General features: G+C 40.6%; 1 protein-coding gene across 8 annotated transcripts; it reads right to left on the reverse strand.

The window, feature by feature from the left end:
* Positions 1-190: 190 nt before the first annotated feature.
* Positions 191-16994, reverse strand: ZNF283 (zinc finger protein 283). 8 transcript variants are annotated; one of them, XM_047077911.1, is made up of 7 exons: positions 16906-16986; positions 16071-16122; positions 11573-11660; positions 10963-11109; positions 10732-10816; positions 9607-9733; positions 192-2853 (listed from the first exon to the last, which is right to left on the reverse strand). In XM_047077911.1, the coding sequence occupies exons 5-7, from the start codon at positions 10795-10797 to the stop codon at positions 1187-1189; spliced, it is 1860 nt and encodes a 619-aa protein (XP_046933867.1). In that variant the 5' UTR covers positions 10798-10816; positions 10963-11109; positions 11573-11660; positions 16071-16122; positions 16906-16986; the 3' UTR covers positions 192-1186. The 8 variants fall into 8 exon arrangements, 7 of the variants coding, with proteins under 7 accessions (XP_046933871.1, XP_046933867.1, XP_046933868.1 ...); XM_047077912.1 differs by lacking the exon at positions 16906-16986 and adding an exon at positions 16822-16857; XM_047077913.1 differs by lacking the exons at positions 10732-10816; positions 10963-11109; positions 16906-16986 and adding an exon at positions 16741-16896 and having other exon boundaries at positions 194-2853.
* Positions 16995-17789: the final 795 nt, after the last annotated feature.

Here is a 17789-nt window from a genome sequence, read left to right on the forward strand (position 1 = left end):
ACCTGGGTGGCTCAGTCGTTTGAGCGCAGACTTCGGCTCAGGTCGTGATCTCATAGTTCATGAGTTCGAGTCCCACATTGGGCTCTGTGCTGACAGCTCAGAGCCTGGAGCCTGCTTCGGATTCTGTGTCTCCCTCTCTCTCCCTCCCCAACTTGTGCTCTGCTCTCTCTCTCAAAAATAAAATAAACTTAAAAAAAAAAAAAAAGATCAGGTAGTGTTAGAACGTTTCTATACTTTCATTAAACAAACATGTTTATTGTAAACTCTCTATGCTTTTATAAGCATAAGGAAGTTGTGTCTCACATTAGCCAAATCATCCTATAGTGTGAATATTCTGCCATTCTAATCAGAGAGGTGACAGTGAGGGGTTTCTTATTCTAATTAAATCGTCTTGTGACTTGTGTCATGTTCTTGAAACTGTGAATGTTGTCTCTCACGTCATTTCTGGAAAAGGGCAAACTTCTTAATTTCTAATCATTCATAAAGTGGTTGATACTTTTATAAAATATAATTTTATGGCAGTAACAAATTGCTATAAAAGTTTCCAAACATTTACTCTCGCTTTCTGCATTCATCTCATGATGGACAGGTAACAATTTTGTGGACTGGCACTAGGCTCTAGACAAGTTTTAGTAGTACTTCTCTAAGGGCCTTCCTACATCCCAATTTAAAGGGTTTCTCACTTGGATGAAGTCTATGATGTACCCTGAGATACTTATCACATCTCTAAGTCTCCCCACATTCCTTACACTCATAATATTTCACAGCAGTATGAGTTCTCTAATGTGCAGAGCAAAAACTGAATTACGATTAGGTTCTTCCTACATTCCTTAAAGTGTTTCTAATGAGTATGAATTCTCCAATGTTTACCAGACTTTGTGCCAAGAATAAAGATCTTCACACGTTCCTTACATTTGAATGGTTTCACATCAGTATAAATTGATGTTCAATAAGATTGTACAAAATCCTAAAGGCCTCTTCATATTCCTTATATTCAAAGCATTTCTCACTAGTATGAATTTTCTGATATATCAAGTAAACTGTCCACACACAGGTAAGGGTTTTACACATTCGCTACATTTATAAGTTTTCTCAAGAGTAAGATTCTCCTTGTATTGTTCGTACACATAAAAAATGTGTTCACATCTCTTCAATCATAAAGTTTCATCAGTATCAATTGTCTCATTTAAGTTGTCCATATAAAGGCTTCCCCACATTCTTTATATTCATAAGGTTTATCATTACTATGAGTTCTCTCATGTTGAACAAGGTTTGAGCCGTTAACAAAGGTCTTCCCAAATTCCTTACATTGATAAGGGTTCTCACCAGCATGAAATCTCTGATGAACAGTAAGTTGATAGCCACTACCAAAGGCCTTCCCACATTGCTTACATCCATAGGACTTCTCACCAGTATGGATTCTCTCATGTTTAACAAGGCTTGAAGCCCAACTAAAGGCCTTCCCACATTCCTTACACTTAAAAGGTTTCTCACCAGTATGGATTTTCTGATGTTGCGTAAGGTGATAGCCACGACTGAAAGCCTTCCCACATTCTTTACATTCATAAGGTTTCTCGCCAGTATGGATTCTCTCATGTTGAACAAGACTTGAGCCACAATTAAAGGTCTTCCCACATTCCTTACATTCATAGGGCTTCTCACCAGTATGAAATATCTGATGTCGAGTAAGTTGATAGCTACTACCAAAGGCCTTCCCACATTCTTTACATTCATAGGACTTCTCACCAGTATGGATTCTCTCATGTTTAACAAGGCTTGAACCCCAACTAAAAGCCTTCCCACATTCCTTACATTCAAAAGGTTTTTCACCAGTATGGATTTTCTGATGTTGAGTGAGGTGATAGCCACGACTGAAGGCCTTCCCACATTCTTTACATCCGTAAGGTTTCTCGCCAGTATGGATTCTCTCATGCTGAATAAGACTTGAGCCACAATTAAAGGTCTTCCCACATTCCTTACATTCATAGGGTTTCTTGCCAGTATGAAATACCTGATGTCGAGTAAGTTGATAGCCCCAACAAAAAGCCTTTCCACATACTTTACATTCATAAGGCTTCTTGCCAGTATGAATTTTCTGATGCTGAGTAAGTTGATAACCACGACTGAAGGCCTTCCCACATTCTTTACATTTATAAGGTTTCTCACCTGTATGAATGATCTCATGTTTAGCAAGGCTTGAGCCCCAAAAAAAGGCCTTCCCACATTCCTTACATTTGTAAGATTTCACACCAATATGAATTTTCTGATGTTGAGTGAGGTGGTAGCCACGACTGAAAGCCTTCCCACATTCTTTACATTCATAGGGTTTCTCACCAGTATGGATTCGTTCATGTTTAACAAGACTAGATCCCCAACTAAAGGTCTTCCCACATTCCTTACATTCGTAGGGTTTCTCACCAGTATGGAATCTCTGATGCACAGTAAGTTGATAGGCACTAAAAAAGTCCTTCCCACATTCACTACATTCAAAGTGTTTTTCAGTCGTATGAGTTCTCTCATGTTGAACAAGTTTTGACCCATGACTACAAGCCTTCCCACATTCCTTACAAATATAGCGTTTCTCTCTATTATGAATTCTTTGATGTGCACTAGAAGATTTGCTTTTTCTGTAAGTGGGCATTTTTTCATAGCTAATTATCATTTGACTAAAGTATGCCTCTTGATGTCCCTGTAGTCCCTCCAATTTGCTTTTGCACTTAGAATTATTTTTGAAAATGAATGCCTCAAGGCCAAGAGTTTTACTTCTTTCTGTCCTCTCCCATTGGGAAAAATGTATTTCAAAAATGTCTTTTTCTGAAATTTTATTTTTGGTTGCATATGTTGACTCCAAATCTGAAAGAAAACAAGAAAACCACATATTTTATTTCGTTTACCAGAAAAAAATTAAAAAAACCTCAATAGAAATACAAGGCAAATTAGAAATAATACCCATTATTAAAAAAAAAAAAAACGAAAGAAAGAAAGAATACCCATAAAAGAACTGGATTATAAGACTTCCTGAGCTCACTCCTAAGCATCAAGTGTCTACCCTGTTGGAACAACAATCTCAGTTTTGACTTTTCAGCTCTTATGTTCTTAATGTTCTGATCTGACAGTTTTCTGGAGGATTCCTCAAAGATCATTTTTTTTTTTTTTCAACGTTTATTTATTTTTGGGACAGAGAGAGACAGAGCATGAACGGGGGAGGGGCAGAGAGAGAGGGAGTCACAGAGTGGGAAACAGGCTCCAGGCTCTGAGCCATCAGCCCAGAGCCCGATGCGGGGCTCGAACTCACAGACCGCGAGATCGTGACCTGGCTGAAGTCGGACGCTTAACCGACTGCGCCACCCAGGCGCCCCTCAAAGATCATTTTAACAAGTTCCTTATCTTCCTGTGTGGATGACCCCTTACACAAAATGCCTTTCCATCAAGCAAGCCCTTATGTGCACAGGGGTGGTTCGGCTGAACTTTTTCACAACTATGCAGGTTGGCATCATCAACTGGAATCTAGAAAATCAAGCACACCTGAAACTAATATTGTATGTCAACTACACTTAAAAAAACAAAACACTAAGCTATATAATACTCCACAGGAATTTTTCTGAGGGATTGGTGTTGGGATAAAAGCAGATAAAACTACTAAGTTCCAAGGCTCTACTGGAGGTGAAACATGTGAAACAAAACCAACTAAAACTGTAATAGAACATCCACTTAGCTCAAATCCTGATACAATCAAAGAGATAAGCACATCAGTGGTCATACAGGAAGTTTAGAGCAAAGAACAATTTTTCAATCTAATTTGAAACCAGAAATAAACTGAAACTAATGAAAGCTATGACCCAGTCCCAGCTCAGCTCTAAGCCTGGGGGGATCTGAGTTATCAGCCCCTCCCCCTAAATAGCTGATTTGAGAAACAGGCAGGGATCTATTCTTTACTGTTCTTCAAAATGTCTGGCACACAATGAAAATTTATGCGGTAGGTGAGGAACAGGGAAAGTGTGACCTAAAATCACACCCCCAGCCCCCCCAAAAAACACAAAAGAGACAAAGAACAGCTGACATAGATATTAGAATCAGCAGGCAATGCTTCAGATTCTGTGTCTCCCTCTCTCTCTGCCCCTCCCCTGCTCATGCTCTGTCTCTCTCTCTCTGTCAAAACTAAATAAAACATTAAAAAAATTAAAAAAAAAAAAAAGAATCAGCAGGCAAGGCCATTGAATTGTATTTTACAGATTCTGGAAGAAAAGATAGAGAACAGATGGGAAATTTCAGCAAAGAAACACAACTCTAAAATTATAAAATGGAAATTCTACAACTAAAAAACCCAAACTGAAGCTCAAAGAGAAAAAGGATGGGGAAAAAAAAATAGAGTCAGACCTGTGCAACAATATTAAACAATCCAACTTCAGACAACAGCAGTTCCAGAAAGAGCCAAATAAGTACTTGAAAAGATTATTATTGCCATATTCTTAAAATGTATGAAATGTATAAATAAGCAATCTACTTTTTAGCAAACTGCAAGCAGAATAAATACAAAGAAAAGCAACAACTGGGAACATCATAATCAAACAGTTGAAAACTGAAAATAAAGGAAAAATAATAAAAGGAGGCAAAGGGGGGACATTAAAGTTAGAGAACAACTAACTATAAGAATTGAGGCTTGACTTCACATCTGTAGCAATGGAAGCTACAAGACAATGGAATGATATCTTTAATGGCTGAAAGAAAGAAAGCTTTCAACCTAAAGTTCTATATAAAGCACAAAGTATTCTTCAAAATGAAGATGAGGGGCGCCTGGGTGGCTCAGTCGGTTAAGCGGCCGACTTCAGCTCAGGTCATGATCTCACAGTTTGTGAGTTCGAGCCCTGCGTCGGGCTCTGGGCTGATGGCTCAGAGCCTGGAGCCTGCTTCTGATTCTGTGTCTCCCTCTCTCTGCCCCTTCCCCACTCATGCTCTGTCTCTCAAAAATGAATAAATGTTAAAAACAATTTAAAAAAAAAAAAATGAAGATGAGAGATTTCCAGCCCCAGCCATGAAGAAAAATCTGGTATTAGACTTACTCTCACACTCTAAACAGCTCTAAAGCTATAAAGCAGTATACTAGATGGGGCGCCTGGGTGGCTCCGTCGGTTAAGCAACTGACTTCGGCTCGGGTCACGATCTCACGGTTCGTGGGTTCAAGCCCCACGTCGGGCTCTGTGCTGACAGCTCGGAGCCTGGAGCCTGCTTCAGATTCCGTGTCTCCCTCTCTCTCTCTGCCCCTCCCCCTCCCCGTGCTCTGTCTCTCAAAAATAAATAAACGTTCAAAAAAATTAAAAAACAAACAGTGTACTAGACACAGGGCTGAAAACCTTTTAGAGACAATTCTTAGGAGAACTTTATATTCACCCTTTCTGCCTGGCTGTGTCCTCCAAAATAAGGTACAGGAAAATGAAGTCCAAATATACAGCAGTGGTTTCACTGGGCAAAGGATACTGGTATCTGAGTTCAGGACTGCTAAGGCAGCTGGAATTTGTAGCTCATGGTTTAGCAAGTAAAGGAGCCATGAATCTGTAACTAAATATTAATTTATGCATCCATACAGTGACTCTCCACAAGGTACTTGGAGTACCAACCCAGTCTGAGTGGAAAGAGGCATTCATCTGAGGCCTCACAAAGCCCATATAGTGCAAGTCTCATCATCTGGTGCAGTAATCCTCAAACTTGGTCTCAGAACCCCTTATACTCTTAATTATTGGTGAATTCTTTGCTTGCTCATGCATAAGTGTATTTGCAATACAAAATATACAAGGTTAGTATTTTTGTGTAATGGTGATTTTATGACATCTTAGGTGACTTATTAAAGGGTAGAGGAGTACTGTGGGATATGTCTGTGGGAAGTAATTTTAATGATGTTTAACTGGTCATAGATAAACTGTAGAAACAATTGCTGCTTTACTTAACGATGTTTTATTTCTTTGTATACATGAACATTTGGGTATAAGGACTGTGTGTACATCCAAAAGGAAGTCACAGAATTTAAACTGACCAATCTAATCTTACAACTACCTTGAGATGGCCAAATGTAAACTAAATGCAATGCACTTTTGTATAGCTTAGCATCAATAGATAGTTCAGTAAACTTGAATTTAGTTAACCAATCTGAACTGCCATGCAAGAGCTTATATTACAATTACTTGGTAAGGAAGGCTTAACAATATTAGTAAATGAAAAGAGATTAACTACTTTTTAAATGTTAAAAAAAAAAACCTGGGCACCTGGATGCCTCAGTCGGTTAAGCATCTGACTTCCACTCAGGTCATGATCTCACAGTTCGTGAGTTTAAGTTCTGCATCAGGTGAGAATGAGCCCCACTTCCAGCACCGTACTGACAGTGCAGAGCCTGCATGGGATTTTCTCTCTGTCTCTCCCTCCCTCTCTCTCTCTCTCTCACTCCCTCTGCCTCTCCCTCTCCCTCTCTGTGCCTCACCCATTTGCTCCCCCCACCTCAAAAAAATAAAATAAAAACACTTAAAAATAAATAAATAAATAAATAAATAAATAAATGCTAAAAAAAAAAATCACTGAGGGCTCAAAAGAGCTTTTGTTTGCGCAAGTTAGATTTTCCAATATTTACCATACTAGAAATTAAAACGGAAAAATTAAAGATATTTATTAATTCACTTGAAAATAATGAATCATTCTCTGTCAGTACAATAAATTTATAAAAGTTACATTTTCTAAAACAAAAAAAAATAAGTATTATCTTAATTTTTTGTGACTCTCTTTAATATATGGCTTAACAGAAGTCAACTGGATTCTCGTATCTGCTTCTGCATTCACTCTATGGCAATATGCTATTGTGACTGAAGTATACGAAGGAAATCTAGCCTCCCACATATATGCAACTGTTATTCTTTGATACTGTGGGTATGTTACTATTTGATGCTACAGTAAAACTTGAGAAGGGATAGTTTCATAAAGGTTAGTTGCAAGGTGAAATATGCAAATATACCCATGAACTTTGCATATTAAGTTACCTTAAAATCCACTGCACTTTGAATGATCTTTTATCCGGGCATAATTTTGTAATATCGTGCACTGGTCATGTGAAAAATGGTGGCTCATGGAGTGATGCAGATCTTCGAAATGTTCACACATCTCATTACATAATATTTAAAAAATCATGTGTTAATATTACCTTCTATCTCATCAGAAAAATGTTTATGTATTGGGAAGTTGTAAAAGCTCAAAATGGTAGATGTAAGTTTCACACAATTCTAAGTTTTCCTTCAAAGTCCGAATTCTATCACTGGCAAAAAATACTGTTACTTGTCTTTCAAGTGGCGGGCTCAACTTGTGAGAAAATTTTTCTAACTACCTAAGTCTCAATAATAGTGTAACAGTTCATCTGTTAGGCATTCTTTCAAAAACAAAGTGGTGTCCCATGAAAAGAAAAGCCAGTTTAACTCACAATTCAAACACCTGCACAAGTGGTTTTCCTCAAGGCACGCACCACACTTGGGTATACAGCAGAAGAGTTTAATGAATATTTCCCATTTCACCACAAATAATATTTTTTAAATGCATATTCGAGGGTCAAGAATACAGGCTCATGAGCCAGACTTCCTTACAGGCTCAATTGTTTCAACCTTCTCCCACCAGCTGTGTGACCCCGGGAAGTCACTTACACTAAATGTGTCTCTGTATTCTCATCCATTAAAAGGGGATAAAAACAATACTTGCCTCATGGGGATGTTGTGAAAGTTAATTAAGCTAATGTACTTGCTCTGCTTAGAACACAGCCTGGTTTGGGGCGCCTGGGTGGCTCAGTCGGTCGAGCAGCTGACTCTTGATTTTGGCTCAGGTCGTGATCTCAACAGTTTGTGGGGATCGAGCCCAAGTCAGGCTCTGCACTGACAGCATGGAGCCTCCTTGGGATTCTCTCCCTCTCTCTCTGTCCCTCCCGAGCTCTCACATGCACACGTGCTCTCTCTCTCTCAAAATAAATAAACTTGGGGCGCCTGGGTGGCGCAGTCGGTTAAGCGTCCGACTTCAGCCAGGTCACGATCTCGCGGTCCGTGAGTTCGAGCCCCGCATCAGGCTCTGGGCTGATGGCTCAGAGCCTGGAGCCTGTTTCCGATTCTGTGTCTCCCTCTCTCTCTGCCCCTCCCCCGTTCATGCTCTGTCTCTCTCTGTCCCAAAAATAAATAAAAAACGTTGAAAAAATAAATAAATAAATAAATAAATAAATAAATAAATAAATAAATAAACTTAAAAAAAAGAAAACAACACAGACTGGCGTATGGCTAGCACAGTGTTAAGTGTTAATATTGTCAGAGTTACTATTGTTATTTTGCTAACAGGAAAAGAAGTTTCAGCAGACATTTTTAGGATTGAATTCGGTGTAGAGTTTAACTTTGTAAAATACAAGGTTCACAGATCGCAACTTTCAGCTTCCAACATGTTGAAAGGAATGTGTTCGCTTAGTGTGAAATGAATTGTTTATTCAATCCTCCACTGCATAAAGTGAAGGGGCTCTTTTGAAAGTCGGAGTACATCAGGACCCTGTTTCTAGCTGCACTCTCTGCATGTGGGTCAAAAACTAACAAAGAGCAGTGCTTCTTTGATGTGTATAAAAATCACCCAGGGATCTTGTGTAAATGTAGACTCTGTTCGGCATGTCTGGGAGAGGACCTGGCAACTGTATTTCTTTTTTTAATACTTCATGCATTAATTCATTCACTTATATATGTAAGTGATGAATCACTAAATTCTATTCCTGAAACCACTATGACACTATAAGTTAACTAACTAGAATTTAAATATTAATTTGGGGAAAAAAAAAAAAGACAAGCTGGTAGAAGCAGCTGATGTTAGGTATGTGTGTAATATTTAACAATAAAAAACCTAACACCGGGGCACCTGGGTAGCTCAGTTGGTTGAGCGTCCAACTCTTGATTTCCATTCAGTGAGATCAAGCCCCACGTCTCAAACCCCTACTTGAGATTCTCCCTCTCCCCTCCCTCTCTTTGCCCTTCCCCCGCTTGCTCACATACTCTCTTTCAAAAATAAATAAATGAACTTAAAAAAAAAAAAGCTAAAACCCCAGTAAACCAAATAAAGGCTTCTAATCACCCAGAAAACAATCCACATTCCTCCCCCAAACCAACAAAACTGCCTACCGTTTGGGCCCTGCCTATCTCCTTCTCTAACTTCTTGGTATCCTCTCCTTCACTAACTCTGTTCTGGTCTTCCTATGGTTCCTCAAACATTAACAATCACATTCTGAGGAGCAAGCACACAGATAATCGTTAGACACGAAGTTAAACACAGTATGAAACCTGGTTTCTTTGACAATGGTTACGAACTGAATGCCCCATAATGCAAATCCAGCTCCTTGTAAAGAAGAGAGGCCACTACAGGAAAAGCCAGAGGAAGGTGTGAAGGTATGGGACGATCAAGGAGCTTGCTGAACCCATTTCTAATCCAACAAATATTAAGTTGTCCCTTTGAGAACAGGGAGAAGAAATTGACCTGGTTTCTTCAAAGACAGCCCTATAATTCCCACAGGGAAAGCCAATGGTGCAGAGAAGATTCTAAAGTATTTCAGGCAGATGACCTTACCCAATGAGACCAAGTTACTATAGTTCTCCAACATCACATCCACGTACAAGTCCCTCTGAGCAGGGTCCAGGCACTCCCACTCCTCCTGAGAGAAGTCGATGGCCACATCCCTGAAAGTCACCAAGCCCTAAAACCAAAAACCCATACATTACTTGGGAAATTAAAGAAATTTAAGAATTTAAGAAAATATTTCTAAGAGGGGGAAAAAGGATTACGAAGGATAAACCGCAAGAAGAGGAAAATGTAACAATCAAGTAGGCTGGAGGCCTGTGATACATATAGGTAGAGAAAAGTAAAGAAATTAGTACAACTAAAGCAGAGTGTTACACATTCTAGAAGAATCCTGTTACAGCAGAAAAAATTTCTTGGATATTGTGAGATAGGTAACTAAGCTATCTAGACTTGTCTGGTAATATATAAAACAATCCCAGTTTCTCTTCTATTAAATAAAAGTGGTGTTGGGGTGGGGGGGTGGAGGTTGCTTATGAGTATGTAAACATACATACAACCTGCTATGTGCCTGCCTCGTAAATTCTTTATAAACGTAAACTGCTACACCATCTTTTCCCTTTCAGGCTTTAAGGAACAGAAAACACAAATAAGAAAATTTTTTTCCCAAATGCACTATAAAATCTCTATTTCAGAAAAATGACTTCCATTAAATTACAGATTATCATTAAGCCTCAAGTAAACCATTCCATTAGATTACAATGTAAGCATTTTTTTCTTACACATCTTACAAATACATGTTTTTATTAGCTGCATTCAGTTCATCATATAGGTATATGAAATTAGTATCTCCATTATATTTATACATTTAGGTTGAACAAAACTTCTAAAGACTTTCTTAATTCTAGAAATCTACTATCATCCAGTATTTAGAAATCTCAGTCACCTTCTTACTTGTTACCATCAACCACACCTCACCTGACGCCCTCCTCATTCCCAAGCAGGAGACTGCCAATAGAGCACATCATATATGACACAGGTGTCACCAAGAGCTGTGCATCCTGGTCAATAACCAAATGGACTCTGACACTGGTGTTCATTGATTGGGGAACCACACTTTCCCTGGAAAGACCCGCTCACAAGCCCCTGCATCCAAAAAGCCTTGCAAAGCCTCACAGAGACTGAGGCTGAGCCCAAGAAATCCCAAATTCCATCTTCTCTCTCTGGGAGACTCAGGTCCATGAAGAAGTTCCAAGTTTGCCTGTAAGACCAAACGGGACCCTCATCACTGACTCATCACACCACAGACCTGAGACGGGAATAAGGAATTCTGATAAGGGAAATGGCGCAGCCCTAGTGGACCAAAGACAGAAGTGATTACGAAGGGCACCACCCAAGACAGCCTACCACGGATATGTCCTAGGTAAACACCAAAGCTCTTCCAGAGAAGGCACAAGCAACTGAAATTGTTCTCTTGGGTGACCATCCAGCTGTCTAAGGGCATTGTATCCTGACTGGCTTCTTTCCTAGATGCCAGCCAATCAGCACCTTAACCTGAAAAAGGAATAACTGTTGTTTTCAAAATGTCTACAGTCTTCATTCTCCCGTTTTTCCTTCCCTTGTAAATAAATCGTTGGTGTTTTAATAGATGGTATCAGTCTACTGCTGGTTTTCCTTGTGTATAAGTAAAAGTGTGCTGTTAACTACATTTCTTCAAGTTATTCTTTGACAGAAGCTCAAGTATTTCCCTCAAAAGACTGCATCCCTTCGCTGCTCTTGATAGAAGACCGAGCACACAGATGTTGAACGTGTTCAATGACCATGACGACACTGAATGGAAAGGCACATACGAAGGACACTGGGCTACTTGGCCCTATCCTTTACTGGAATAGGGGGAAGTGAGAGGCAGGTTCAGGAGTGGGGTTCTGTTATGCAGAAAGCATTCGGATAATTAAGGAAAAGATTCATATGACCTAAAAATCACAGTATTTCAAGGAGAGAGAAATAACCAACTTACATCAGTCATGGTTCTAGAATTGCAAGAACTAATTAATAATCCATGGGGTTCCTCTATTGGTGAAGCACAGAATCCAGAAAAGTCAGAGCTGGGGAGGGGAAAAAAAAGCTTTAGACCAGATGCGACGTGATCCCATCTTGACTTAAGCTAATATAAACTTCTACCTCTGCCATTCCTCCTCCTACCCCCCCACACTCCCACACCACCTTTGAAATCTAAACTCTCCCCTCAAACCCGAAGGTCCTTCAGTAGGAAGGTTTCTGGCAGTGCCTGATACTGGGGATGCTGATATGAGACTGAGGCTGGACCACCGGTCCTTCCCAGACCAGATCTCCCTCCCACCATTCTGCCTCTCCGAGCTGAGAAAGAGCAACACAGTCCAAGTGAGAACATCTTTCATGGGCTCGGGGCTCAAGAAGGTTGGTCAAGACACAGGGGTGGACAGGATGTACAACTGCCTGAGCCCAAAAAGCTGACCTCTTAACGCGTTCAGAACATACATGCAACAGAATACGAGAAACTAAGCTAAGTCGGGGAAAATAATCAAAATATACTGTCAATAGAAAATACAGCTTGCAGGATGTATAGTATGATTATATTTATAAATTGTATGTGTATAACAATATAGAAAAGACTGACAATCACATGTCCACGGATGAAAAAATGTTTAGGAAAAAAAGCGTTTAGAAAGTTATACATCTATATACAATAAGGGTTTTCTTTTTATTATGGTCATAATGTTCTTTTTGTTTAAGTATTCTGCATAACTGTTGTAACCATGGCCATGCATTATACGAACTATATAATTTCTACATACACTCCCGTTTTGCCTAGAAAAAAAGTGGCTGAAATTCTCCCAAGAAATGTCATGGATATATTGATGAGATCTCAATCCTGCTTCTCTTCATGTCCTCTGACACCTGGGTTTATTTTATATCTGAACTTGTCTTTTTAGACAGGATACTTTCCTGATAATTGCTGAAGGATCCTACTGGTCTCACTTAGCAACTAACATTAGTAGGATACAAACTACAGGGTATCCAACACGCAGGACAAATTCTATTTGCCTCTGCAAAACCAGTCGTGACCCAACAGTATTGCCTGTAATTACCTTCCTATGAGTTTCCAAGACAGGTTACCCGAGTTGTTTCTTGGCCTTTGTTGCTGGCAGCCTTAACTTCATTCCTATGTAAATTTAGTCTTCCTTGTCTTAAAGGCAACAACCATGTCTTTCAGTTACTGTATCACTACCCAAGTCCTATCTCAGGGCCTTAAATTTGGGACAAATTTTTACCCAAAATTCCCTTATGGAAACGTGTCCTTACATAGCTAGAGAAGTACAGATGTATACACAAGAATATTCAACCAAAAATCATTTATGAGATAACCAAGAATTAGAAACTACCTAACAGTAAGCAAAAGGTTTGCTCAACTGTGGCCTGCTGTGCCCTCATTAGTTTGGTGGTATTAGACCATATTAATTGAAGAAAGACACACATAATCAATTTCTTGGTGATACAGGCAGGTTTGTAAAGGATACACAATGTGGGAAGTGTATCTGAAATTAAGATAAAGGCTCTCGTGTCGACTTTCAGGATGTGAATCTGGGCTCGACAGTGACCAATTTCTCAACACTTCTATTTCCTCGTCAATAAAAGAATAAGAGAAGGATAGGAACACTGTCTGCTACAGAGGGCTGCACTGAAGATTAAGTAAGAAAATCCACATATAATACTGGTGTACGATAGGGGAATCTGGTTGGTTCATTCGGAGGAGCATAAGGCTCTTGATTTCAGTGTCGTGAGTCTGAGCCCCATGTGGAGTGTAGAGATTTCTTAAATTACAAAAAAAAAAAAAAAAAAAAAAAATAGTGGGGTGCCTAGGTGGCTCAGGTAATAAATACAGCGTCCGACTTCAGCTCAGGTCATGATCTCACAGTCCATGAGTTTGAGCCCCACCTCAGAGCCTGAAGCCTGCTTCACATTCTGTGTCTCCTTCTTTCTCTGTCCCTCCCCCACTCGAGCTCTGTCTCTATCTCAAAAATAAATAAATGTTAAAAAAAGAAACAAAAAAAAAAAACTAGTGTACAATAATTACTTAAACCTAAGTTTTAGCCATTACTGAAAATGGAGATTACTGTCCCTTATTCTGTTATAATAAGAAAAGTTAATGACCCTTTCCATATTTTCATAATAAAATCCATGCTTCTCAGGTGTGTTTTCTTACAAAGTTAACTAAAGTTTCACCGTCCAGCCTTAAGCCCACTATTCTTCCTAAATAACAACATAAGCACAACAGGTTCTCAGAAAGACACAGAGGAGATATCCCCCACTCCCAGAAGCTGCAGATAGAGACAGGACTCAACATCATAAAGCTGGCTCAGAAAATACAACCCAATTAGATGTCAAGAGGAGAACATTAACCAGAGGTGTGATCTTGTTCTGTGCAAATTGGTGGTTTATTAAATGTCCATAACTATAACCTTATTCTACCTTCTGTTATTAATATCTGTCCTTGGAAATATTATTTGTAAAATGGGTTTTTATAAGACAGAACAAAGACACTGGAAATTATCACTATTTTCTGTGGAAATAACCTTTAAAATAATCTAATTCTGAAAGTCTGTCTTTGAGGCTCTTGTAATTAACTTTTAAATGGTGTTTACATTCCTAAAAGTTGTGAATACTTCAGGTTTTTAAGTAAAGAAGAAATCACTAACACTTCTCTCTTCTTCCTGCACATTCAAGAGTAAAACAAAACCACACGTGGGTTGGACTTCTCCATCAAAATAAAAGCTAGAGAGTCTTTAATTCAGTTGTATCACCAATTACTGTTATCTTACTCAGCAGAAACAAAACCAGACACATAGGCTCACAGGAAAAAAAAATTTTAAACAGAAATGCACCAAAATATTAAGAATGATTAACTCTAGGGGTGCCTGGGTGGCTCAGTCAGTTAAGCGTCCGACATCGGCTAGGGCATGATCTTACGGTTTGTGAGTTTGAGCCCCGCATCGGGCTCTGTGCTGACAGCTCAGAGCCTGGAGCCTGCTTCGGATTCTTTGTCTCCCTCTCTCTCTCTGTCCTTTCCTTGATTATGCTCTCTCTCTCAAAAATAAATAAAACGTTAAAAAAATTTTTTTAAAGAATGATTACCTCTAGAGGATGTAATTCTAACTTCCTTCTCTATGTTCCCTGGATTGTTGAATTTTTTTTGCAACAAACCTGCATTAATTCCATAACCAGAAATATAGATATTTCCAAATGTAAAAAACTGAATGATAGGGAAGGGGCATATTTCAGTCACTAAGAAAACTGAAAAAAACAGAGCCAACCCTGAAGATCAGTGGGCCAGAAACAAAGTACACTGACCAGCTGTTGAACATGCTGGAGCTGGAGCTGACCCCTACACTGAGACACTTTCACTATCAAGATTCCCCTGAAACCAACACACCAATTACGTTAAGTCACCTTCAAAGTCTGAGGAAGGAAATATATGCACATAAATAGAATAATATTTGGTACAGAACAGATGCTCAACAAGTGTGGCTACACCCCTCCACCTGTTCACTGCGGTCAATTAAAACATTTTGGAGACAATCCTTGAAAAATGTCTTTCAGGGGCGCCTGGGTGGCTCAGTTGGTTAAGCATCCGACTTCAGCTCAGGTCCTGATCTCGCAGTTTGTGGGTTCGGGCCCCGTGTAGGGCTCTGTGCTGACAGCTCAGAGCCTGCAGTCTGCTTCGGAATCACTGTCTCCCTCTCTCTCTGCCCCTCCCCACTCGTGCTCTGTGTCTCAAAAATAAAATAAACATTAAAAAAAATGTTTGAGAATAATGTCTCCCATAACTCTTACTGAATGGGATTCATATAGAACTCACAATATTCTTGAGGACTTTTGTTTATAACTATTACTTAATATTTTATTACTTACATTTTCCTTCTGATTCTTTATAAACATAATTTTTATCAAGTACACATTATTCCATTACAGGAGACAACTGCAATTTACTTAACTGTTTCCATATCACTGGACACTAATCTTGTAAAATCTCCTTCCCAGCTATTAAATCCTAATCCCGGACCAATGGAGCTGGATCTTTTTTGGGTCATGTACATTCGACAAGCTCATGAAATTATAGACATTTTTTGCCCACTAAAAAAATAAATTTACAAATATTTATAAAAATTCGGTCTCAAATCCAAGAAATTTGTGATCATCTGGCAATTATAAATGGGACAAAACCTCAGGTTAAGATTTCCTCTACTAGATCATTTGAGCATCTGGTCACTTTTTCAAACTTGAATAGCTTGCTATTAATTGAGAGTAAGGTCAATAAGGGGCGACTAAGAAGAGGGATGCGTGAGCAGGGTAGGTCATTCATCAGGAGGAAAACCCAGGATAGTCACTACTAGTGATATTTCAGGCCAAGAAAGCAAATATTCTCATGATCTAAAAACGAAAGTAACTGTGTGAATAATAAAGAAACACAAACTCACCCTGATCCTTGACTTCAAAATATGCAACAATTCTTCCCTCCTCCTCAGGATCCTTCTTAGAAACCCGGCAGCAGTGGGAGTGGTGGGGGTGGGGGTGGGGGTGCGGGAGGGGGACACCGAAAGACTCATGAGACACCAGCATTTCTTGGAGCACAGACCTAACTAAAACAAAAAACAGAAAAGGAAAACCGAAACACCGCCTACAGCCGTATTCACCTTCAGCCACACAAAACCCAACGGAATTGAAAGGAAGGAAGGTTGCAATCTGTCTCTGAGTTGACAGCAGCTGCTGGGCACGAAGGTCTGGCTGCTCTGAAACATGTAGCTGGCTCCCAAGGAGCTCCGAGACGCGCGCCCCTTCTACGAACCTCACCTCTGGGGCCTCCCCCATCACGTCTTCCAAGAAGCATGTCACCAGGACACTTCCGGATGTACGATTCTCATCCCAAGACTAGCCCTCTGCCTTCTTGGCGTGAAACGTTCCCTCTAGGGCTTAGGGTAGGACCCCTTCTCTTGCGGGCATTTGACTTTGGCAGGCCCAAAGAAAGTCTAGAGGGAACCCAGAGCACACAGCCAAAGCAAAACCACAAGGCCACGCACCCCATCACCCGGGCACACATTCCCAATCGCATACACCATCACGGAGGCACACCCCGGCCCTGGCACGCACCATCCTGCTCAGCCGCTAGCGCACACACAGGCTGGAGGCTCCGAACGCGACACACCCAGTCCGCTAGCCGGGCCTCCTCACCTCGGGCGCTTCCCGAAGTCACCCCCACACTGGCTGCGGGTTCTGACCCGGCGCTGACTACTTCCTCCGACGCGAGCAACTCACCGCGCGGAGCCCGAGAACCTTCAGGACACCGGAAACGGACCCACAGGCTTATGGGAAATAAGAGACGGCAAGTCCTCGGAGGGCGAGAACCGGGCCATCCAAAGAGCTCTCCGCGGGCAACCTCACCCCGCCCGGAAGAAGACCTGTGCCCCGGAGACTTTTGGGAAATGTAGTCCACGGCGGGCAAATCCTCAGAAGCTGGGACCCAGGACCCTTAGAATGCTCCCAGCATGCAACTCGGCTACGCCTAGCAAAGGCGCTGTTTCCGAAGTCAACCCGAACTTCTAGTTTTTGCTGCAGCGAGTAGATCCCGGCTAGGCGAACATCACATCTCAATAATCTTCGATGTGACTGAGGGAGAATTAAATGGTTTTCAAGGAAGGCTGAGGAATGCATTCTGAGAGTGTTAGAGATTGGAAGGGGAGCGTTGGCGGAGAGGGGCGTGGGGGGATATGACCAGGGACTTAGGCTTCAGTGGGCGGCAACATCGCAAGTAAGGTCCATGGGAATAACCCTGAGCGAGGCCACGGGCTTACCTGGTTTACGAGGGCCTCGAGTAGGGTCTGGCAGGTTGAACAGATGGATACGTGTGGCTCTGAGTTTGTGGGTCCAATTCGGTGACTAGGACCTCGTGTGGAGTTGTTTATATTCATGGGATAGTTTCTGCTGGTGTGAATCCTTGTCTCCTTACGTGTAAGGTGGTTTCTGTTAGAGATTATATATTTTTTCAAGAGAAAAGCAACAATACGTGGTCGCGAATTGATACTGTGATCATGTGCAAAGGTCCTTGTAGGACTGAGAGATGAGATCTGGGACATTGTGTGTTAATGTAAGTAACCAAGGACAATTTAGTATTTGTGAGGTTTTTTAAATAGGCTTTTCTT

This window comes from Lynx rufus, unplaced genomic scaffold (assembly GCF_022079265.1).
Source record: "Lynx rufus isolate CCGP_SWC_20201006 ecotype Redwood Valley unplaced genomic scaffold, mLynRuf1.p SCAF_16, whole genome shotgun sequence".
NCBI lineage: Eukaryota > Metazoa > Chordata > Mammalia > Carnivora > Felidae > Lynx > Lynx rufus.